Source organism: Chiloscyllium plagiosum, unplaced genomic scaffold (assembly GCF_037043375.1).
Source record: "Chiloscyllium plagiosum isolate Xiang-an unplaced genomic scaffold, Cpla_swu_hap1 HiC_scaffold_22, whole genome shotgun sequence".
Classification (NCBI taxonomy): Eukaryota; Metazoa; Chordata; class Chondrichthyes; order Orectolobiformes; family Hemiscylliidae; genus Chiloscyllium; species Chiloscyllium plagiosum.
Window position 1 is genome coordinate 8,213,180 of NW_028270160.1, and position 25,981 is coordinate 8,239,160.

General features: G+C 43.7%; 1 protein-coding gene across 4 annotated transcripts in view; it reads left to right on the plus strand.

Moving 5' to 3' along the window:
- Positions 1-25,981, plus strand: part of sfxn2 (sideroflexin 2) — a 90,408-nt gene that overhangs the window by 14,746 nt on the left and 49,681 nt on the right. For all 4 annotated transcript variants that reach the window (XR_015760869.1, XM_043713053.2, XM_043713052.2 and 1 more), the window contains exons 3-6: positions 1,446-1,616; positions 17,603-17,701; positions 21,162-21,237; positions 24,814-24,899. Coding sequence is in view for 3 of the 4 variants with exons in the window: in XM_043713053.2 (XP_043568988.2) it covers positions 1,446-1,616; positions 17,603-17,701; positions 21,162-21,237; positions 24,814-24,899 (432 nt within the window). In the remaining variant the exon portion in view is untranslated. The remainder of the gene's footprint in view (positions 1-1,445; positions 1,617-17,602; positions 17,702-21,161; positions 21,238-24,813; positions 24,900-25,981) is intronic.

Here is a 25,981-nt window from a genome sequence, read left to right on the forward strand (position 1 = left end):
GCACAGTGAGCATCTGGAATAGAAAAGACATGTTACTGCTTCAACTGGAACCTTTCAACTAACTGGGATTGACTTGGGAATGATGCTATTGGTTGTGCTCTGTGTGAGAAAGGTGACACCTGGTGTTGGGGTGTGAATCTACCACATACACCATTGTTGAATCATTCTGAATGGTACTGCATTATGGGGCCCACCATCACTTTTTTAGTCCCACGTGTTAGCTGCGATTCTGTTGAGCTGATGAGGTCTCGCCTACTGTTCTGAAAACTGCAGGGTACAAAGTCCCATCAACAGATTGAGGATATTCCCCATCAGGTCCTGTGGTACCACCTATGTGTTAGAGAGGACAGACTTCAAACAGATCTAGCAACTCAAAATTGGGCACAGACTTTGATCAACTATAATCTGTAACCTCCTAGATCAGCATATCCCCAACTCTGCCATCAAGCCAGAAGTTCAATATTGGCTCAATGAAGACTGAAGGAAGAATTGCACCAGGCATATCTAAAAATGAGGTGTCGACCTTCTGAAGCTACCATATATGACTACTTTGTGTCAGACAGAAGAAACAGTGTGTAGTAGGCAGAACTATACGACCCCAAAACTATCCGATTTAACCACTACAGTCCTGTCGTGTCTCAGTCATGAATGGTAGTGGATGATTAAACAACTAGCAAGAGGTAGAGGATATACAGTATTCTCATCCTAAACAATGGGAGAGCCCAGCAGTCCATGGCAAAAGCCAAGACTGAAGAATTTGCATTCTTCTTCAGCCAATTAATGTCTCATCTTGAAGTCCTTAGCATCATAGTCTTCAATTTGATTCACTCTATATGATATCACAAAATTGGCTGAAGGCACAGGATGTTGCAAAGTGGGAGAGGTATGTGGTATGTGGAGTATTGATTCAGAGACCCTCAAGCTAAAATTCTCAGGATGTGGGTTCAAACCCCACCATGACAAATGGTGACATTGGAATCAATTAAAATCTGAAATAAAAAGCTGGACTAATGCTAACCATTATTATCATTTGTTGTAAAAATCCACCTGTTTCACTAATATCCTTTAAGGAAGGAAATCCGCCATCCTTATCTGGCCTGTCCTTTCGGTGACTCGAGACCCACAGCGATGTGGCTGATGCTTTAACTGCTTTCCTGATGTGGCCTGGCAAGCCAGTCAGTTCTAGGGGTACTTAGGAATGGGTAAAGAGTGTTGGCCTTGCCAGCACTGCCGAAAATCCAGGAATGGATGAAAAAAAACTGCACAATGCTGACAGGAAACTGGATACTGATACTCCAACAGCTCACCCACATAACCCATGTGGCTTAGCCAGCAGTGCCCACACCTTATGAATGAATAAACAACAAGGGCACTGGAAAAGAAACAAATCTGGAAGGAAGAGAATATTTGACCCTGTTCTTTGTTTGCATTGTTTTATTTTCCAGAGCAGGGTCTGTGTCTCCAGGTACGACAGAGGAGCAGTTACACTATGCGAAGAAACTGTACGACTCTGCATTTCACCCAGACAGTGGAGAAAGGATGAATTTAATTGGGCGAATGTCTTTTCAGGTCCCTGGTGGAATGGCTATCACCGGCTTCATGCTGCAGTTTTACAGGTACTGCAATAGGATTTGGTTAAAGGTTTATTGTGATCCAATAGGTCAGGGATTTATCCAACCGCTGTACAGACCAGGAACATCTCAAATCTGAATACCAGGAAAGAAAAATTCAACTTGAATTTATCTAACAATTTTCACACTCTTAGGACAGCCTGAACTAAGTGCATTGCAGGCAATGAAGTACACTTAAAATGTAATCACTGTTGTTATGTGGGAAATGTAGCAGCAAATCTACATGCAATGCTCTCCCATGAACAAAAATATGATAAAGCACCGAAAATCTGCTTTAAGTAATGTTCATTGAGGGTAGAAATAAATCAGAAAGACTCTATTTGAATCCCACCTTCCTGGGGTGTGCCCAGATGGGTGAAATAAAATTTTGAATCATATTATAGGTAGGAATAGGGCTTCCAGAAGTGACCTTTTACACATGTTCAGAAGGATCTTGATGGCTGCAACAACAGAAACCTGCATTAATGTAGCACCTTCAACATGGTTAAAACTCCCACAGTGTTTCATGTTATGAAACCAAATTTGACATCAAGATGTCAGGCACATGAATGATCACTAGCCCAGAGAGGTTCGAATGGAGAGGAAAGAGAGAGAGGTTTAGAGAGGGACTTCCAGAGCTCGGGACTCAGGCAGCTGAGTCCAGGGCCACCTTTTAGTGGAGTGATGGGAAACGGGGATAGATAAAAGGGCAGAATTGGAGGAGTACGGAGATTCTGGGAAAACTCTGGTTTGGAAATCAACACTACAAAAACAGGATCATAACAGGTTAGACAAAAGTGCACTGGATCTCTGTAGATAAGACTATAAGACCAAAAGTGTAAGAGTTGGCCATTCGGCCCCTTCAGTGTACTTCACGATTCAGTAGGCTCATAGCCGATCCGACATGCCTAATGTCCATTTTTAACAATGGGCAGTGGTTACATTTTTACCATTAGGTCATCATATGAAAATATCAGATTCTTTAAGGGTTTGCAGCTTTCCGAACCTTTCCCTATAACCTTTTATACCCCAGCTGATCAAGTATATGTCCATCTCAGCCTTAAATATACACAAGGACTCTGTCCCCATAACTGTCTGTGGCAAGGAATTCCAAAGACTTTGAGGGAAACAAAATCCCCCTCATCTCCGTCTTAAATTGGCAACCCCTTATTCTGAGACTATGTCCTCTGGTCCTAGAATCTCTGGTGGTGGCCGGGAAGCATCCTCTCAATATTTACCCTGTCAAGCCCTGTTTTCGGAAGGAAATTTGACGTTCTTACATGGTCTGGACTCTGTGATTCCAGACCTACAGCAATGTAGGTGACTCCTGACCACCCTCTGAAATGAGCAAGACACTCCGCTCAAGGGGAAATTGGGGATGGGCAATAAATTATGGCTCAGATAAAGATGCCCACATCCCATGAATGAATTAAACAAAAATACTAATAAAAAACTCAAAGAATTGCAGGGAGAGTCAGGGAGCTGTGCAGTACGAAAACAGATCCTTTGATCCAACTCGCCCATGCTGACCAGGTATCCTAAATTAATCCAGTCCCATTTGCCAGCATGTGGCCCATATCCCTCTAAACCCCTTCAATTCATATACCCATCTAGATGCCTTCTACCCATCTACCAGCCTCCACCACTTCCTCCACACGCCACCTTCTGCAAAAAAAAACTTGTTCCTTAGGTCCCTTTTATATCTTTCCTCCCCTTCACTGTAAAACAATGCTGTCCTACCCTGGGAAAAAGACCTTGGCTATTCACCTTATCTATGCCCCTCATGATTTTATAAACCTCTGTAAGATCACCCCTCAGCCTCTGATGCTCCAGGGAATAAAGCCCCAGCCTATTCAGCCTCTCCCTATAGCTCAAAACCACCAATTCTGGCAACATCCTTGTAAATCTTTTCTGAATCCACTCAAGTTTAAACATTTTCCTATAGCAGGAAGACCAGAATTGAATGCAATATTCCAAAAGTGGTCTAACCAATGTCCTGTACAATAGCAACATGACCTCCCAGCTCCTATACTCAATGCACTGACTAATAAAGGCAATAAAGACCAATAAAGATACTGGCAATTGGAAATAAAAGCAGTAATTTTTGGAAAAACTCAATAGGTCAGGCAGCAAAGAGAAATCCTTTGTTCTGAAGAAGGGTCACTGGACGCAAAATATTATCCCTGCTATGTCTCCAGAAAATGGGGTGGCACAGTGGCTCAGTGGTTAGCACTGCTGCCTCACAGCACCAGGGATCCAGGTTTGATTCCAGCCTCAGGTGACTGTCTGTGTGGAGTTTGCACGTTCTCCCTGTGTGGGTTTCCTCCGAGTGCTCCAGTTTCCATCCATAGTGCCCATAGTGTCCAGGGATGTGCAGGTTAGGTGCATTAATCAGGGGTAAGGTAGAGTAATGGGGAATGGGTTTGGGTGGGATAGTCTTCGGAGGGTGAGTCTGGACTTGTTGGGTCAAAAAGCCTGTTTTCACACTGTATGCATTCCAAGATTCTAAAAATGCTGGTTATCTGAAGTGAGAAGAGAAAACACTGGAAATGTTCAGCAGGTCTGGCAGTGTTGGTGGAGAAAGGAATAGAGTTGCTGCTTCAGGCCAGTGACCTTCCTTCAGGACTGATGAAGGGTTCTGAGAGAAGGTTGCAGAGCTGAAACGTTGAGTAGGCTTTTACCAAGGTCCCGAAGTTGGCTGGAAATGTGTGTTGTCAGCAGGTGCAGACAGAAGGTGTAATCCCCTCCCAATTCCACAGGCAGCAGCTCCGTAAGTATCTGCCACCCTCCTCAGGAGAGCTACCCACCCCCTAGGCCAGTTAGAAGATCCGCAGCCTCAACAGTGACCACTCTGGAGCCACTCAAATCTGGAGATTATTTCAGAGGCTCCGAGGCAGATTGCTGGAGGAGAAACCCCTTTGATGCAGGGGGCTACCTTCTCAGTCCATGGTGCTGTTACCCCCTGCACACCTCCTCCGTCACCCACTCTCCATCCATGTCTGCTGCTGGGTCAGGGAGATGTGGGGAGATCTACATTTCTCTGATGACTTCTTTGGGAAATATCATCAAACCCCTGTAAGCAAAATGCCAATGGCCTGGTAAATAGTGCCTTGAGTTCAAAAGTGTGACACTGGAAAAGCACAGCCGGTTAGGCAGCATCCGAGGAGCAGGAGAGTCGACATTTCAAGCATAAGCTCTTCATCAGGAATGTGGGAGAGCCCAAGGGGGTTGAGAGTGAAAACCTCACTTTCTCCCAAATAGTGCCCTTGGTATTTGTAAATGAGCCACCTCACCCTTCCTCATTTTGGCCAGTCTGTCCAATCTAGTTCCTGCCAACGGTAACATTCCTGTATTATGTCAGGGAGCCAGTCTGCTGCAACACCCTGTCGTTTTACTGATCCCATTACTTCTGCTCCAGCCCACCACCTTTTTCTTGCCCTGGTGTGAACTGGTTAAAAAAGTCTGCTGGGTTTTTCTCTCTCCACAAATACAGTACTGCCGAACACTTGTCATATTTCCAGCATTTAGTTGTTTTCATTTCTAAAAGGTGGTCCTAATCTAGGGATATAGCTGGTTTTGTTCTGTATTAAGATCATTTAATAGTAGATTTATAGTTCAAACTATTAAGTCTGTATCAGTGATAGTGTCCCTAACTCTGAGCCAAGAGGCTCAAATTACAGAATTGTTATAGTGCATAGGAGGCCATTTAGCCCATAGTGCAGGCACTGGTTCTGTTACCTCAGGCCAATCTCCTGTCCTTTCCCCACACCCTCACACACTCTCTTTTTCCAACTAATCATCTAATGCCCCCATTTTAATGCCTCAATTGAACCTGTGTCCACCCAATGTCCAGGTAGTGCATTGGAACTGTGGCCTAACTACTCCCTGTATCAAAACATTTCCTTACATCACCCTAGCTTCTCGTGTGCATCATTTTAATTCTGTGCCCTCATGTTCTTGTTTCTTTGACAAGTGGAGCAGCTTGTCCAGTCTGCTCATGATTTTGAAAGCCTCTATCAAATCTCCTTTTAGTCTTCTTCCTGGAGAAGAACAGTCCCAGCTTCTTCCATCTGTTCTCATCACTGAGGTTTCCCACTCCTCAAACCATTGTAAATCACTTCTGCACTCTCGCTCCAATGCAGTCACACCTTTCCTATAATGCAGCACCCACACGTAGACACAATACTCCACCTGAGTGAATTGTCTTGATGATGACGTCAGCTTGTACGAGGGGGCATAACTACAAATTGAGGGGTGATAGATTTAAGGGAGATGTCAGAGGCAGGTTCTTTACTCAGAGAGTGGTAAGGGTGTGGAATGCCCTGCCTGCCAACGTAGTTAACTCAGCCACATTAGGGGCATTTAAACAGTCCTTGGATAAGCATATGGATGATGATGGGATAGTGTAGGCGGATGGACTTAGATTAGTGCACAGGTCGGCGCAACATCAAGGGCCGAAGGGCCTGTTCAGCACTGTATTGTTCTATGTTCTATGTTCTACTTGGATTCGAGTCCCACCTGCTCCAGACGTGTGTAATCTCTGAATAGGTTGATAAGAACATAGTCTAGATTAGAGTGGTGCTGGAAAAGCACAGCAGTTCAGGCAGCATCCGAGGACCAGGAAAATCGACATTTGGGGCAAAAGTCCTTCATCAGGAATAGAGGCAGAGTGCCTGCAGGGTGGAGAGATAAATGAGAGGAGGGTGAGGGTGGGGAGAAAGTAGCATAGAGTACAATAGGTGAATGGGGTTGGGGATGGAGGTGATAGGTCAGGGAGGAGGGTGGGGGAAGGTAGCAAAGAGTACAATAGGTGAATGGGGATGGGGATGAAGGTGATAGGTCAGAGAGGAGGGTGGAGTGGATAGGTGGAAAAGAAGATAGGCAGGTAGGACAAGTCATGGGGACAGTGCGGAGCTGGAAGTTTGGAACTGGGGTGAGGTGGGGGAAGGGGAAATGAGGTAACTGGTGAAGTCCACATTGATGCCCTGGGGTTGTAGTGTTCCGAGGCGGAAAATGAGGCGCTCTTCCTCCAGGCGTCGGGTGGTGAGGGAGCGGCGATGAAGGAGGCCCAGGACCTCCATGTCCTCGGCAGAGTGGGAGGGGGCCGTTCAGTCTCCAACCGTCAATCAACTTTTAATGAATTAATTAACTGAGTGTCTGTTCCCAATGCAAAGGTGTTTGCTGTGCTTGTTCTGTGCATGCTCAGTTGTACTGTGACATCATACACATGCATAGGTGCACAGTTGACTGACAAGGACTAGAGATGCGTGATATCAGAACACATCAGTCTGATTCTTGTCTTCCTGCTCCCAGTAAGTCTACAACATTCACTATGTTAATTCACTTTAATGCTCACTGTCGCGAGCAAAGGTTGAGAACACAAATGTGCCATTCCTTTTCAGATTCACTTGTGATCTTGTAGCCCCATGTAACCGCTCTGTCTTACTGCCTGCTGCAAATCGCTGGCTATCCTTCTTCCTCAAAGATGTTGATTTCAGGACTTGCCTTTCAGCAGTAGTGACAATGAGTGTTGGTGTTGAGTGAACTTACACTGTCCAAGGACAGCTGGACATTAACTGAATTGTACAGAAGATACTGGAGAAATGCAGCAGGTCTGGATGAATGTAAGTGGGTTCAATGCAATGACATTTCCACATCACAGCATTCACTTGTGTTTTCATTTAAATACTCGAGCCAGCTCTGTCTCAACTTCAATGTCCACTCAACAGAATCTTGGATTCATATGGCATATTGAGGCTATGCAAGCCACCATATGGCTTGCTGGGTCTTGGAAAGAGTTATACCTTAGTTCTACTTTATGCTCTTGCCCCATTGCACTGCATTTTCCCCTTTATCATACACAAAAGGAATACGGTGTATTTAGCCTGTGGAACCTATTCCACCACTCCAATGACATCATGGTTGAGCCATGATCCAATTTCATATGTCCACATTTGCTCTGTATCCTTAATACTTTTGCATAACAAAAAAAATCCTTTTGGTTGGAGATTTACATTTAACTGTTAATCTAGCATCAATTGCCATTTGTGGAACAGAGTCAAAACGTGTGGCACTGGAAAAGCACAGCCAGTCTGGCAGCATTCAAGGGACAGGAGAGTGGATGTATCGAACACAAGCTCTTGCCATTCCTGATGAAGAGGTTATGCTCGAAACATCGACTCTCCTGCTCCTCGGATGCTGCCTGAGCGGCTGTGCTTTTTTCAGAGCCACATGTTTTTGACTCTGATCTCCAGCATCTGCAGTCCTCACTTTCTTCCAGTTTGTGGAACAGAGTCGGCCAAACTTTGCTTGAGGTGGTGTTTGTCAATCTTCTGGAGGACCTAGGCTGTAATTTTTGGGCGATGCCCCTTGGTCCTGCACTCCCTGCCCAGTGGCAGTAGTATCTTCTGGAGTTGATCCCCTTAATATCTTGAAAACTTCAATCAAATCACTCATTAATCCTATTGGGGAATATAGCAATCCGTGTTTGTTTAACCTCCCCTGGTAGTCTAATCCTTAAGGCATCATTGTAGTAAATCTATACCGCATTCACTCCAAGGCCAGTATGTCCTTCCGAAGTATGTACCTGCAAGGACAAGTGCAAGACAAACATGGAAAGAGAAAGAACTTTGAATCAGAAAATTTCTGGCACAGGACTGCGTTGATTTATAGCGTGAGTCAATATCAGAGACAAGATTAGAAATAATGACCACAAGCAATGATATTTAGGGAGTCCAGGTATGCGCTTTGTAATGATGGTGTATGAAGCATTTCCAGTGTATGTTAAATTCCCTTTGAAAATTCCTGTTGAATCCAGATCCACCAGCCTCTTGGATTCGGCATCCTAATAATTGTGTGCAAAGAGGTTCTCTCCACTCCCCTCTAGCTCTATTACCACAGAGTGAACAAACAAATGTGAATTAAAGAGGGTGTGATACAAATTTGACAGGATACATACAAACGTATAAATTAGGGACTAGGAGAGGCCATTCAGCCCCTCAAGCCTCGTCCACCTTGTAATGAAGTCATGGCTAATCTGATTATTCTGCTTTCATTTTACTCCTCGCTTATGAATGATTTATTTACCTCTGTGTGAGAAAGTTCCACAGTTTGTCACTCCTTTGAGAGAGAACATTTCTCCTCATCTCTGTCTTAAATGGGCAATCCCTTTTTTTTTTAAAAACAGTGATCCCTAGTTCTAGGTTTTCTGCCAAGAGGTGGTTATGGAACATCTTTTCCATGACCACCCTGTCGAAACCCCACAGGATAAATGTTTCAGTCAAGTTTCTTCTTAATCTTTCTAAACTCCAGTATGGTTTATCAACTTTTAATAAACTCTCTCCGAGCTGTTTTCAATGACTTCACCTCCTTCCTTAAATAAGGTGACCAATACTGTCCACTGTACTCCAGATGTGGTCTCACTAATATCCAGTATAATTGAAATGTAACCCTTCTTACAATTGTATTCAATTTCCCTGCAGTAAGTGAGAGAATGCTATCAGCTTAGATACAGCTAATGGTTGATTAGTTGCCTGTGATACACCCTCTCTGATTTCTGCATGAACTTGAATAGGAGGGAGAATTCAGAAATTTGAACTTACTCCCCTTTAACTATTAATAAAAGGATATTGTCTGCACTTTGAAGCCACACCACTGGGCTCTAGTGGTAGGGATTGGCATCAGCTCAGGTATAATATATAAATGGCCTCCTTTAACAAACATTTCTTGGATGGAGTAACTCATTCAGTTAGAGCTCCATTTTCTTTTTTTTAGAAAGCGTGGGATTGAAAACCCATAAGTTTTTAATAAACAAAGCAATGAAAATACTGATGAGTTCCGAAAGGTGATCGCCTTTACAAGTTGCCTGTTACTGTGAACTAGCAGAGATCGTCCCTGAGCATCATTGTTTGTAGTCTCTGCCTTTGATTTACACTGTACACCAGTACAGCCATGTGCCAGAGGTTTTTGACTCAAAGATCCTTGTGTTTCCACATGACAGCCTGTATTTGTCCTTTCAAGGGGTTGTAAAATCAGAGGCCTGTAAGTTACTAAGATAAGACTTAAATCATTGAATGATTTAAGCTATTTTAGTATTTTTAAAAATTCTTTTCTTCAATTAAATATCCTCTGTGGCCGAACATTTATGCTTTTGCATCAAATTTGTACATGGGGTAGAGATGCTCTTTCCTTTTCTGTTTCTTGATCTGGAAGCTCCCCTCCTATTTCTTTAGTCGATGGTGCATGGCGTGGGTCTTGCTGCGTCACAAATCCAATGACTCTATAATTGCTTGTTCTGCTGTAGATCCTTGGCTGTGACTACTTGAACAGTGATTGGGTGCAAAGTGCTTTGGTACCTGAAATGGGTTGGGGAACGGCTGCCCACCTGATCTCTCCTATGTCTGGGGGGGAGAAAAAAAAAACCTTCTCTTGAGTTCAGGGGCAAACCTATTTGTTCTTCTGAAAGAGTGATTACAGGAACTTTTCAATGTTGTATTTTCTGAGTTAGCTGTGTCTGCCAGGCTCCAGAAACCACTGTGCATGCAAGTGACTTGAGGTTCTGTATTCCGTTTGCTTTCAAGAATAAGGAGAAAGTGGGGACTGAGATGCTGGAGATCAGAGTCGAGAGTGTGGTGCTGGAAAAGCACAGCAGGTCAGGCAGCATCTGAGGAGCAGGAGAATCAACATTGCAGGCATAAGTCATTCATCAGGAACAAGGCTTATGGGCCGGGAGGCTAAGAGATAAATGGGAGGAGGGGTGGGGTTGGGGGTTAGGTCACTGGGAATGCAATAGGTAGATGAATGTGGAGGAGAAGGTGATAGGTCAGAGAGGAGGGTGGAGCGGATAGATGGGAAAGACGATGGACAGGTCAGGAGGGTGGTGCTGAGTTTGAGGCTTGGGACTGGGATAAGGTGGGAGCAGGTGAAATGAGGAAACTGGTGGAATCCAAATTAATCCTGTGTGGTTGCAGGGTCCCAAGGTGGAAGATGAGGTGTTCTTCCTCCAGGCGTCAGGTGGTTAGGGTTTGGCAATGGAGAAGACCCAGGCCCAGCATGTCCTTGGTGAAGTGGGAGGGGGAGTTAAAGTGTTCAGCCACAGGATGGTGGTTGGTGTGGGTGTTCCAGAAATGTTCTCTGAAACAATACGCAAGAAGGCGTCCTGTCTCCCCAATGTAGAGGAGAGCACATCGAGTGCAATGGACATAGTAGATGACATTGTTGGAGGTACAGGTTTCTGATGGATGTAGAAGGATCCTTTGGGATCTTAGATGGAGGTGAGAGGGGAGGTGTGGGCGCAGGTTTTGCACTTCCTGTGGTGGCAGGGGTAGGTGCCAGGAATGGGATATGTGCTGGTGTGGCAGGGGTGGGGGGCTGGCGTGGTGTGGATCTGACAAGGGAGTCATGGCGGGAATGGTCTCTCCAGAACGCTGATAGGGGTGGGGAGGGAAATATATCTCTAGTGGTGAGGTCTGTTTGTAGGTGGCAGAAGTGGCGGAGGATGATGCAATGTATAAGGAGGTTGGTGGGGTGGAAGGTGAGGACCGGGCGGTTCTGTCATTGTTGTGTTGGGTGTGGTGGTGTTCGAGGGCAGAGGTGCAGGAAGTGGAGGAGATGCACTGGAGGGCATTGTTAACCACGTGGGATGGGAAATTGCGGTCTTTGAAGAAGGAGGCCGTCTGGAATTTTCTGTGGTGATTTTTTTCCCACCAGTAGGGATATATTTCCCTCCTCACCCCATCAGTGTTTCAGAAACCATTCCCTCTGCGATTCCCTTGTTACTGTGTCCATTGCTCCCGCTGCGGTGTCCCCTACGTTGGGGAGACAGAACGCCTACTTGCAGAGTGCTTCAGAGAACATCTCCGGTACACCCACACTAACCAATCCCACTGCCCAGTGGCCGAACACTTCAACTCCCCCTCCCACATACAGGTCCTTGGCCGCCTCCATCGCCACATCTTAACCACCCGATACCTGGAGGAAGAACACCTCATCTTCTGCCTGGGGTCTCTCCAATCACACGGTATCAATGTGGACTTCACCATTTTCCTCATTTCCCCTCTCCCCACCTTATCCCAGATCCAGCCTTCTAGCTCAGCACTGCCCTCACGACCTGTCCCACCTGTCTATCTTCCTTCCCACCTATCCGCTCCACCCTCCTCTCCGACCTATCACCATTACCCCCACCTCTGTCTACCTATCGTACTCTCAGCTACCTTCCCCCCCAGCCCCACACCCCTTTCCATTTATCTCACCACCCTCTCAGCTCACAGCCTCGTTCCTGATGAAGGGCTCTTGCCTGAAACATCGACTCTCCTTCTCCTCAAATGTTGCCTGACCTGCTGTGCTTTTCCAGCACCATACTCCTGACTCTGATCTCCAGCATCTTCAGTCCTCACTTTCACCATGGGAAATATATTTTTATTTTATGTTGGGAGCCATGCACTGGTAGATTTAGTGCAATGGTGTGCTCCTCCATTCTTGGTCATAACAACAAATACTGGAGGTCGGTAAAGGTACCAGTGATGAGCAAGCAAAGCTCAGTGTGGGATAGCTGCTGAGATCAATGTTTGGATGAGTTGAGAAGGGCATTAGAAAAGTTGGTTCTGGAAAGAGCAAAAGTTTGGAGAAAAGCTTTAGAATCAATGAAAGGAAGATAATTGCACTATGAGAGAAGGAATGGTGTCATGGCACTAATATCACTGGATTAGTAAACCAGAAGCCCAGGCCCTGATGCTCTGGGGGCACTGGTTCAAATCCCACTATGGTAACTGATGGAATTTAAATTTAATTAATAATTCTGGAAATGTCTTAAACCCACCTGGTTCATTAATGGGAAGGAAATCTGCCACCTTTACCCAGTCTGGCCCATGTGTGATTCCAAACTCACAGCTCTCTAAAATTGCTGGCTAAGCCGCTCAGTTCAAAGGTAACTAGGGATGGGCAATAAATGCAGGTCTTGCCAGTGACACCCACATTCCATGAAAGAATAGAAAAGAAAATTCTACAATATGTGGTTTTGGTGCTGTATTAAAATGTATTGTCCTAAGCTTAGAGGGGATAGGACACATTTAAGACTCAGGCAATTTCAGTGCAGATTCAGAGTTGAATTTGTGATCTTGTGACCTGTAAGGCCAATACAAATAAATAATTTACATCCTTCCATACTGACGTGCTAAGACATTAGGGGAGCTTCAAAAATGCTTTTGCTCTTACCTGCCCCCCTCCCAATCCCCCACCCCACCACACCCCAGTGCAATTAAAGTGTTTTATTACTCGTTGTTTTCTTCTATCGTTGTTGGGATTAATCAGCTCTCGGCCTCCTGCACTAACCTCTCCATTCACTCATAATGCTAATTCTGGCCAAAATATGGTCACTTTAAGGAAAGTCTCTTAAGATGTCTTTTTTGAGCACATAAATTAGGTATCATGAGACCGTAGATATTCTGTGTCACTAGATGATATTGGTGTTAGCATGATTATCCAAGGGATAATGTAACCATCGTAGGACAAGCTAACCAGAGACATGCATGGGAATTCCAAGAGGCCTGGTTTTCAATCCCAAATGCCATAAACAAGTGTGTAGAAATAAATCCTATATACAAACCACTGCAGAGCAAACCAGAAATGACACAGTCCACCTTAACAGACCGGACCACATACATATCAAGTGCAGCAGAACAGCAATGCTTCACAGATGCTGCGCTGATGGTGTTACCTTGCACGGTGATGAAATGTTTGTATAACAACCCACCAGTTTGGTGAGCAAACCAACCACTGCATGCTTAGAATGTACTGTATTTGGTTCTGTCACTGCAAAGATGATGGAAATTTTGATTCTGAAACCATTATATGTCCTGTCCAGTGGGGCTATTGTGGTGCTGTGGTAGTGTGGCTACCACTGAGCTAGGAGGGCCCGATGTCAAGTCCCACCCACTTTAGAGGTGTGCTGTAAAGCATCTGAGCAAGTTGATTAAAAATATCTACTTCCTGTCCAAAGTTCATCACAGTTGACTCCAACCTGTATTTCACCTCTTTTAAAAATCACACAACCCCAGGTTATAGTTCAACAGGTTTATTTGGAAGCACTAGTTTTCGGAACGCTGCTCCTTCATCAGGATGAAGGAACAATGCTCCGAAAACTAGTGCTTCCGAATAAACCTGTTGGACTATAACCTGGTGTTGTGTGATTTTTAACTTTGTACACCCCAGTCCAACACCAGCATCTCCAAATCATTTCACCTCTGTTAACATTTAATTGTCTTTACTTTGTCTTGGCTGTGCATGAACTGCATTTCTACATTAATATGAAACATTTTGTCAGGATCTTGAATACAGTGGCAAGATATCCTCTTTGTACAGTGTAAATCTCCCCAAGTATTTCCTCTTTGCACTGATACTAAACAATATTTATCAACTTGGTTGCCCTTTGCTCTCCCATCCAAGACAAGCCAAGGTGGAGATGGAACAGTCCTTTCTGTACACCAATATCAACAGTAACACTTCAAAAATATGTCATTAGAAACCTGAAGTTGTGAATGGTTCTGCATAAAGGCAAGCTTGTTCGTTTATTCTTTAGCTCAAACTCTATGTTTCAATCTATAAACTCCAGCTTTCTCACCACTGCTTTATACTGTGGTAACTGAATGGGGTTATTTCCCAGTCAAGCCACAAGATCCTAATCCTGTGCTATTTCCTGTGGATTGTTCCTGTTTATTTTGTGCACTTTTGGAAAGAGGTGGGTTTGCAATAGATTGCATGGCACTGTAAGAACAGGGCATCCTCCCCACTGTTCTGGGCAACATTTGATGTTCAAACAATCACTAGGACAGATTGCCTGATCGTTTACTTCATTACTGCTTCTGGGACCTTACTGTGTGTAAATTGATTCTTTCCAATAGCAACAGTGACTACAATGGAAAATTAGCTGCAAAGTGCTTTGGGGTATCCTGACAATGTGAATGATGCCGAACAAATAAGTTTTATCATTCTTTCTCAGACTAACTTCACCAAAAAAAAAACATTAAGAGATTATTCATCTCACTGCAGGTTGTGTGAATGTTGTTTGCACAACTATTAATGTATTTAGATTACTAAAATTAGATTAGATTACTTACAGTGTGGAAATGGGCCCTTCGGCCCAACAAGTCCACACCGACCCGCATGGCCAATTCACCTAACCTGCACATTTTTGGATTGTGGGAGGAAACCCATGCAGACACAGGGAGAAGGTACAAACTCCACACAGACAGTCGCCTGAAGCAGGAATTGAACCTGGGTCTCTGGCGCTGTGAGGCAGCAGTGCTAACCACTGAGCCACCGTGCCGCCCACAAATTTGTTTACTTAGAAACAGCCACACTATTTCATTCCATTTCAGAGTCCTTCATTGCACTTGAAGCATTTTACGGTAATAGGAAATAGCAGCTGGAGAAGGCTATATTGTTGCTTGATCAATAAGATCACGGCTCAACTTTGACCCCAACTCCATATTCCTGTTGTAATCCAATAATTGCCTTATTGCACAAAAGTTTATCATTCCCAGTCTGGACTATACTTACCATCCACAGTCCCCGAAGTAGAGATTTCCTGAAATTCACAACCTCCGAGTGAAGAAATGTAGTCTCATCTCAATCCTAAACGGTGGATCCCTTATCCTGGTCTACCCCCAGATCTAGTCTCATCAGCCAGTCTGTCAGTATCTGCTCTCTGGAGTTCTGGAATATAAACACTCCAATGAGATCGTTGCTTACTCCTCAAAATTCCAGAGAGGATGGGCCCATTATACTCAATCTCTCTGAGACAACACTGTCATCCCAGGAATCGATCTAGTGAAATGTTCTTGTATTCTATCTAAGGCAAGTATATCCTTCCTGAGATTAGGAGATAGGTGTTCCAGGTGTCATCTCACCCATATAGTTGTAGCAAGTCTTCCTCAGTCTTCTACTGTTGCAATATGTATCTGACACATCTCTTGCCTTCCAAGTTGCTTGCTGTATGTTAACTTGCTGTATGTTAACTTGCTGTATGTTAACTTGCTGTATGTTAAACTTTCTGTGATGTTAACTGTGATGTTTTCTGTGTATGTTAACTAGCTGTATGTTAACTTTCTGTGATTAGTTTAAAAGGGCATCAACATCCCTCTGAATTTCACTATTTACTCGGGTCTCGCATTAAAAAAAACGCTATGTGTTTCTGCTCTTCTTATAAGACATGTCCCCATATTATGGATGGAATGTTACAGAGGTGCCTCCACCTTTTTTGGTGAAAGCTGACTAGGTTATGAATGGATCAGGAGGTTCAGGGATGGGTGTGGGGTACCTCCTGCCTCAGTGGAAGCTGTGGTCGCTGCAGAAAGTACACCCACTGGAGGTGGGGGGGGGGGGCTCAGACTGACTTAAGTAAATAATGGCAGGAGGGGTCCAGTGGGGTGTGGTTTGCTGGGTAGGTGGATATTTTTGGGAGGAGGGGGCAGTCAGCAACAAGGGCAGGAAAGTGGTTTCATTGTGGCACCTTCCTGATGCAGTATCCCTTACTCAGGGCCTGCATAACTTCGATGGAGGAATCGTTTACACTGTCACAGACACATACACACACACTCTCTCTCTCACTCTCTCTCACGCACGTTCTCTCTCAAACACACATAAACTCACACTCTCTCACATATGCACGCGCACACATACACTCTCTCTCTCGCATACACACACTTAGCACACATTCTCTCTCACACACACAAACTCTCACACACACACACAAACTCTCATACACATTCACACCTTCTCTCACATGCACACACATATGCTCTTGCACATACACTTTCTCACTCTCTTACACACTCACACAAATTCTTTCTCTCACACACACACACACCCCTTCTCACTCTCTGTAACACATGCACAAATTCTCTCTCTCACACACGCACACACACCCACACAAACATACATTCTCACGGGCACACGCTTTCTGTCTGTCACTCTCTCACACACATACATTCTCACACACACATAAACTCTCTCTCACACACACATACACATGCACACGCACATGCACACTCTATCACACACACACACACAACACACTCACTCTGTCACTCTCTCACACAAACATACTCTCTCTCTCACTCTCTCTTTCACTCTGTGTCATGCACGCTCGCGCACACATACTTACACTCTGAATGGATTATGCAAGTTCTCATCGTGCAGTCCTCGTGATGCCCATGGCAGAGGGATGAGTCCTTATCTGATCATTACTTGTCCACCTACAGGCCCCAAATGGTGGTGTGGCTGGACGGCTGACTGCAGGCTTCAGACCCTGGACTTAATCAGGATGAAAGCAGAAAGATGAGGTCTCACTGGCTACCCTCTAACCTGCCCACACCTTCCAGACACACCACTGAAGAAGGGAGTAGATTCCATTCAATATTCCATCTGCCACCTCCTCGCCTGGTCACCTGTACCAATCCATATCCCTGCTTGGAACCTTTACATTCATCTGACAGTTTACTTCAGCCTTGTACCCTCACTAAATCTGGATATGTTACGTGTAGAGATTGTAAATGGCCTGATTCTTGCTGACCCTCACTAATTATTCCATGCTGTCCCAAAAATGATCTGTTTATTCCTACTCTGTTTCCTGACCATTAACAAACCATAAATCAAAGCTAATGTGTTGCCCTCTGTCCCATGAGACTTAATTTTGAACAAGTGCCTGTGTGGTGCCTTTCAGATATTTTGGGTATCTGTGTCCATCTCTTCAACCCATAGACTTCTGATCCAAAAGTAAGATGGTAGCCAGTATTGAGCCAAGCTATCCAGTGGGTCAGCTGTCCTTCGATATTGCACAAATCCCTGTGTTAAGATGGTTGAGATTTATCAATGTACTCTGTACAAAATCACATTGCAGAGATTGATGATGGCTATGTGTGGGCTATTTACATGATATGTCTCTGACACTGTTGTGAGTACTGTGACCCAGTGTTGTTTCTCCCCATTCCTTTCAGAACAGTTCCAGCTGTGGTGTTTTGGCAGTGGGTGAACCAGTCATTTAATGCCTTGGTCAATTACACCAACAGGAATGCAGCTTCACCAATTACTACAAAGTAAGTGCTTAAGATCAAATATGTCACCATCTCTGCTTCCTTTGTCTTTCCAGTTACCAAAAACGTCAGAGAAATTAGTTGATTCGAATCAGGAAAATAGGAATTTTTGTGCCACTGTTACTGGAGCTATTTGGTGTTTATGATACAGCCGTGTGTGTTCTTTATCAAATGAAAAGGGCTTTCCAAACTTTGCTTCCCTTCCACCTTTTTGACCTTGGCTGCTGTTGACATAAGGACATGCAGACACTAGGGGATTGATGAATCAACTGGGGAGGAATGGGGAGGTCAGGGGGGTTCAGGGTGGCACGGTGGCTCAGTATTTAGCACTGCTACCTCACAGCACCAGGGACTTGGGGTCAATTCCCGCCTTGGGCAACTGTCTGTGTGGAGTTTCCACATTCTCCCCGTGTCTGCATGTGTTTCCTCCAGTTTCCTCCCACAGTCCAAAGATGTGCAGGTTAGGTGAATTGGCCATTCTAAATTGCCCGTAGTGTTAGGTGGATCATTCAGGGGAATGGGTCTGGGTGGGTTGTTCTTTGGAGGGACAGTGTGGACATGTTGGGCCAAAGGGCCTGTTTCCAAACTGTAGGGAATCTAACCTAATCTGATATGAAAATTGCATCCAGACTGTGTCTTAGCCTTCTGAATCCTTTGGAACACATTGCTGATTTTAAAGTGTGCAGTCAGGGTTGGACTGGGGGAAGGATGGCGTTGTGCTATTAGCTGATAAACTTCTCGCCTCTAATTAACTGTCTGTTAAGCTATTTGGTAAAAAGGTAAAGTCACCACAGGCCCAGAGAACCATGAAGCTGCTCTGTCATTAGCAAGAGACAACCAGAGGGTCACCACACATCGAACGAGGGGAGAGGTTGAGAAGGTGGGACCTTCATGATAACCTCAGCCGAGTGCAGGAATTGAACTCACGCTGTTGGTGTCACTGTGCATTGCAAATGAGCCATCCAGCCAAATGAGCTAACCGGCCTCTGCTGGGAATAACTGGTCTGCAGTATGAGAAGCCAAAACAACTGGGAAATCCAACCAGAAATCAGTCAGCCACCAATGTTGCCAGCTGACTTTGACTGTGACTGGTTGTGATTTATTGGCAACAGTCGAACAGTGAAGTGGGGATTAGCTGGCTGGCTGAAGACAAGACACTATTCCTCCTCTTCTGTGTCACATACTAGATTGTATGCCACTTCTATGTGTCATTTCACACTGTACAGACTGGTCCTCATTCCTGTGTGCCAGTTATCAGTGTTATGAAGGTGTTAGGGGTACTTTTAAGAAGCTAGCAGAACTATCTGATACAGTACCAAGTGTTCTGAATAAGATATAATGTAAACTTTTGGTCCAACAGCTAGTGTAGCTGGTTGCCCGGAGATGTCAAAATAAATTTGAATTCGGCCAATCGGTTTAAATTATACCCCAAAATACCAACCTCCAATCAAGTTTGAATTTAGTATATTGACAATATTAAAATCCAATGAAACAATCTGATGCTTTGGGGTATAAGACCAGGAAAAATTGAACAGCTAGAGGAGAACTGCCAAGCCACCAGCAAATACAGACTGCCCGAAAAATAGCTCTCTTAAAGGTACCGTTATAGATCAGTGACCAGTGAAACAGAAATCCCTAAGAAGAAGAAAAGAAGACAGAGGAAGATATAATGAGAAGATTTGACAGCTGGCTGTTTTTGAAATTTGAATTTTTGGTAAACCTTAATTGGAGAGTTTTATCACACTAGTATTATAGAAGGGAATGTAAAAGATAGGTTAGAGGAAGGAGTTGTAAATAGTTGTTAGTTAATTATTCTCTATTATACTTTAAGAAATAAAGTTGTTAATTTTTACTTTAAATACTTCTTGGTCACTCGAATTTTCACAAGAATTTTCATGGGATAAATCTTTTCTGTGTTGCTGGTTTACATTAAGAAGGGGGGTTTACCCATGTTGTCAGACTGGGCAGAGTTTCTATACACGAGCTCCACGGGCCGGTTTTGAAGTTTGATAGGTATAGTTATGTACCCGCTATTACATTGTACACAGACTCTTTTCCTAAAACCAGTGAAGTTCCTGAAATGCCCGATGAGTGAAGTCTGGTGAATGTGTGAGATGCACCAGACCAATCTGAAGTGCTGATTGCAGTGCGTTCTCCTTCTGTGGCCATCCAATGGGCATGAACCATTTCCAAAAGCTCCTTTAAAGAGAGCTGCATTTTAAAAATGGGGTCGGGACCCAGAAAAGACCCCAGATTGAAAATCAAGCCTTGGCTTCCTCTCTGTGACCCATTCTCTGCTTGAGTCGAGACAGCTGATCGCACCTTTGGCTGTGTAAGGCAAATCTAATCCACCGCAGCCCATGTTCAGGGTAAAGATGATCAAAAATAAGGAGGAGTTTTGAGAGTAAATTCGGAAAATCTGTTCTACTGACAGGGTGACCACAGTAACCTGAGGAAGGTAATTGGTGAAAGAGCCAGAGGGAGATGATAAAAATGTATTTACAGCAAATTGTTATGATCTGGAATACACTGCCTGAAAGGTGTTTCAATAGTAACTTTTCAAATGGAATGGGATCAGAGAAAGAGGCAGTTTCAGGCTACGGGGAAAGGCCAAGGATTCAGACCTACTGAAAAGCTCTTACAAAGAGTCATCACAAACAAGATGGCTTGAATGGCCTCCTGTGTGGGCAAAGGGCAAGGGTTTGGACATACTGAAAATCTCTTGCAAAGAGTCATCACAGACAAGATGGGTTGAATGGCCTCCTGTGCTAGACATTTCAAGCACATGAAGTTTTTTTTGTGAGCCTTATTGATCAAAGGTGAGAAACTCTGCTTTTTTTGTGATGCCTCCTCATAGTAGAGAGTTGTTCTGAGTAAGTGTAGAACTCCCACCACCATGTACCCCACTGTATCCAGCCACGGTACCAAATCAACATAACAATATCAGCAGAAAATCAGAAATGACCAAAACTAAAGTACCAAGTGTTTTATTATTCAATCTACTTCTATGTAACAGGAGTTTCTTTCTCCTTTCAACTTGTACAGGGGAGTTGCTTTTGCTGTACACACAAGGAATGCTTGTTTTCCTGTGTCCGATGCAGAGTTGTGGTAACTGCACTGTTTTGAAGGAGAGCCTACAATGAAACCTTGAGTCTTCTTCATAGCAGAGGGTATGAGAAGGGCTTTGGGCTATCAGGCTGAAGGCCGTGCTAGATACAGGCCTATGCCATGCAACTCTATTGCAATCAATTAATTCCAGAAATGCAGTTGTGTTCAGGAGGTGTCCAGTGGTGTGCATCTGGGCGGACTGCAGCGCATGGAAAAACAGTCCTGAAGATTGCACATTAAATGGTTCATCAGTGATAAAGAGAAATTACTCCAGCGAAGAAAAAAACAAATATAGATCATAAAAGATTATGACAGTTTTTTTAAAAGAAAACTTTCTCTCCCTTTCTTTGTTTAGACAAATAGGAGTAGCGTATTTGACGGCAACCAGCACTGCCCTAGCAACTGCAGTCGGATTGAATCTATACACAAAGGTACATCAGAGAACTCCTGTCTATAGAGATTTCCTTGATGTTTTGAGTACTTGAGCTTATAGAATCACAGAGTTGTACAGCACAGAAACAGACCCTTTGGTCCAACTCATCTTTGCCAACTAGATATCCTCAATTAATCGAGTCTCATTTCTTCTCTTCCTCCCCAGCTCTTGCCACACCTATTGTCGAAGTGGTGCCAATTGTGGGCTACAGTAATGTAATGGAGTTGGATTCCTGCTGGGACCCCCTGACATTGAGTCTAGTTTCTCTCACAATGGAGCACAGATAAACAAAGAACAAGGAAAATTTACAGCCCGGGAACAGGCCCTTCGGTCCTCCAAGCCTGAGCGGATCCAAATCCACTGTCTAAACCTGTCGCCCAATTCTTAAGCATCTGTATCGCTCTGCTCCCCATCTACTCATGCATCTGTCCAGATGCATCTTAAATGAATCTACCGTGCCTGCCTCTACCACTTCTACTGGCAACGCGTTCCAGACACCCACCACCCTCTGTGTAAAGTACTTGCCGCGTGTATCCCCCTTAAACTTTTCACCTTTCACCTTGAAAGCGTGACCTCTTGTTATTGAATCCTTCACCCTGGAAAAAGTGTATCACTATCTATTCTGTCTATACCCTTCATGATTTTGTAGACCTCAGTCAGGTCCCCCCTCAATCTCCTTTTTTCTAATGAAAACAATCCTAATCTACTCAACCTCTCTTCATAGCTAGCACCTTCCATACCAGGCAACATCCTCGTTAACCTTCTCTGCACCCTCTCCGAAGCATCCACATCCTTTTGGTAATGTGACGACCAGAACTGTACACAGTATTCCAAATGCAGCCAAACCAAAGTCTTGTACAATTTTAACATGACCTGCCAGCTCTTATACTCAATACCCCGTCCGATGAAGGCAAGCATACCGTATGCCTTCTTGACCACTCTATCCACCTGTGCAGCAACCTTCAGGGTACAATTGACCTGAACTCCTAAATCTCTCTGCACATCAACTTTTCCCAAAGCTCTTTCATTTACTGTATAATTCACTCTAGAATTAGACTTCCCAAAACGTATCGCTTCACATTTGCCTGGATTGAACTCCATCTGCCACTTCTCCGCCCAACTCTCCAGTCTATCTATATTCTCCTGTATTCTTTGACAGTCCCCTATGCTTTCTGCTACTCCACCAATCTTCGTGTCATCTGCAAACGTGCTGATCATACCAACAGTGCCCTCTTCCAGATCATTTATGTATATCACAAACAACAGTGGCCCCAGCACTGACCCCTGTGGAACACCACTGGTCACCTTTCTCCATTTCGAGAAACTCCCTTCAACTACTACTCTCTGTCTCCTGTTGCTCAACCAGTTCTTTATCCACCTAGCTAGAACACCCTGCACACCATGTGACTTTTGTAGACTGCAAAACTCAGTAACTGCTAGATTTAATAGCTTCTTTATTTATTCCTGGCATGTGGATGGAAAAGTGGGAAATGAAAGAGGGTTCACCTTAGGTTACTGTTCCACTTCTCACTTCTGGTTCAAGAGCAACATTCAACAGAAGTCTGCCAACAGAATTTACTAAATTAAAACTACTTTTACTATTTTCTCATAGCTCTTCCTCTTCCCAGCTGCAGTGTTCCACAAGACCAAGTGGACAATGCAGCTAACTGGCTCCTGCATAGTTCACCTGCTAATTAATTGATCCGTCCTTTTTCGCTTTTCTCATCAACTAAGGTGGTCATTGAAGCCACAGCAGTCTGGTTGACTCTTAACTGCCCTCTGGACCATTATGGATGGACAATAGATGGTGGCCTAACCAATGATGCCCATATTCCATGTACAAATACAACAAAAACCTCACAACTCCCCCCCTAATGTACTTACACCAAATGGCCTGCAGTGGTTCACTAAGGCAGCTAACCATCAGCTCCTCCAGGGCAGTTACGGATGGATACTAGATGTTGGCGTAGCCAGTGACACCCACATGCCAGGAATAAATAAAAGAGCTATTAGATCTAGCAATTACTGAGCCTTGCAGTCTCCAAAGAAAGTTAAAACTTGTATCCTAACTGATTTGAATTCTTCTCAAAAGCAGGAAATAGAAAAATCTAAATGACAAAATACATTATTTACCTAGCAATGAAGAATACCCACAAAGGACTGGACTGGAACTGAATTCAACCTACACAAAAACCAGGCACTGAGAAATATAAAAGCAAAGCTTTTCTTTTTAAGATGAAAGGCTAACTTCAAGGCAACGGAGGCAGAGCAGAGTGATGTTGATAGGGTGGGTGTGGTAATACTGGGGAACATTTCAGCTGATAACAAATGGAATACATTCAAGGACATTGTACTCAGCATGCCAACTAAGTACAGAGCAAGGATTAGTCAGTGCCAGGCAAAGATAAAGGGAAAATGACCTGAAAAAAGAAACAAATAAGCAAAACAAACCCATTAAAAACAAAGTGAGGAAAACAAGTGGAAAGACTAAAATATAAAAAGAGGCAATGAAGGAACTTTGCAAAAACCACAGTTTTAATAAAATTACAATGAACTGAAAGAAGGTGGCAAAGCACATTTTACAATGATTCTGGCATTTTTTATCTCGAAGTTTGATGGAAACTGATTCAGAGGTTAAAATTTTTTTAAAAATTGGAAAATTACTAGACTTACAGGACTAACGGGGGAAAGAGCAGGGATTGACATTATTTGGAGAGCTCGAACAAAGAACAGAGAATATAGTCTTCTATGCTGGATTGTTCTGCAATCCAGACAAGAATGTTAACAGGATTGAAATTTACGATAAACTAAACCTGGTTAGCATATTAAATGGTGACATATTAAATGGTTTACTGGAGAACTCACAAGTAATTTGCCAACAGTTGTAAGTGATCCTACATATCTAATTAATGACATTGACAACCAGTGAGCTGATGAAAACAAAGCCAGAAAACCAGTCTTGCATCAGTCATTGTCAAAATTGTAGAGGCACAGCTAAAGAAAATGATCTGCTAAGTTAGTTTCATAATTTCCCTGGGTATTTTAACAACGGGATATTGTAGACCTCCAGCAAGTCTTTGCGTTCCGCTCAAACAAGTTCAATAAATTTTGAGATGGATATGAAATTGGCTGAATAATAGCAGAAATGCAGGTGCTGTTGAGCTGAGGTGATGTGTGTGGAGTATACCAGACCTCAGTGCTGTAATCTCGCAGTTAGAAACTGGGGCCAAGTAAAATAAAGTTGTGATTCTTTATTTTGAGAAGTACCTTCTGGAAACTAGTGACAGAACAACAATATACAGAAGATTCCTCACAAGTTGAGTGGCTCGTTAGACAACAAACCTTCTGTGCTCAAGCTGTGGTGGATTAAAAAGTAAATAACAGTAGCTGCTAGAAATCTGAAATAAAAGCAGGAAATGCTGACAACTCTCAACAGGTGAGAGGTGGGGAAAACAGCATTAACATTTCAGGTCAATGACATTTTCTTGTAACACAGAGGAATGAACTGAATGTTTTGTTAGACAACTGACTGATGAATTTTGTACACGTGTTTTATTTTGATTTTCTTTCCCAGAAAGCTCCCCCTTTATTGGCACGCTGGGTTCCTTTTGTTGCTGTGGCAGCTGCTAACTGTGTGAACATTCCAATGATGAGACAACAGTAAGTCCTTATTTTGTATCAAGCTTGAACTTCCACTGTCAGTAAATGGCACCCTTTCTACTGTACTTGTGATGAGGTTCTTAGAATAGCTTCAGAGATGTGGTGATAAATCAAAAGTTAACAGCTGAAGTTTGGAGTGACAAGGACTGGGTGTTCCATGTGAAGAGACTTCCTTTTTTCCAAAGCTGGTTGAAAGCTGGTGTCAAAACGTAAAGATTTCCAGGCAGCTGCGACATAGTCAAGCAGGGAAAATAGCCAATCACATCACAGAATTCTCACAGGCAGAAAAACAGGAAGTAAAGATCATGGAATCCATTCCCTTTTAATTTCAGACTTCAAAGATAAGTAACATACATGTTTAGGACATATGATAGAAGTTAAAACAAATCATAAGGAATCTTTGGTTTTAAGTAATGGAAATGCCTTTTTTCCCCAATATGGAATTTGTTCTCATTTTGGACACATTTGACAACAACAACAACTTTTTTTTTCAGTCCCAGTGAGCTGCTTTAGCAGCAACTCTGCCCTGACAAAAATATGTACACCTCATGCAACAGACTGTAACTTCTTCAAGTATTCTTATGTGGAGTCTAAAAACATAAGAATGGAAGTTTAAGACAGTTCAGTGATTTCTAATTGGTTGTGCTCGGGAGAATTCCAGCAGTGCACCATGTAGGTAGCACAGAATCATGCTTTGGATTCCTGTGTTTAACTGTTCAAGTGCAAACCCCAGAAGTTGCTGTCAGTCTGAGTAACAGTGAACACTGACAATTTCGCTGTCATTACCTTCCCTCTCTAAGGGCATTGTGGGTCTACCTACAGCACATGGACTGCAGTGGTTCAAGAAGGCAGCTCACCACCACCTTCTCAAGGGCACCTACAGATGGACAGTAAAAATGCTGACCCAGCTTACAGCGTTTTGATGATACTTTGATCTTTGAAAGCCGAAGGGTTGTCTGAGCAATGCAAGACTGGGGAAGGCTTTAGTTTTTAAGCTTCTGGGAAAGAAAGTAGAAAAGCAGATTCTGTAACTTCATTCTTGACATCAGCATGCTAACCACTGAGGGAGGAAAAAGAGCATG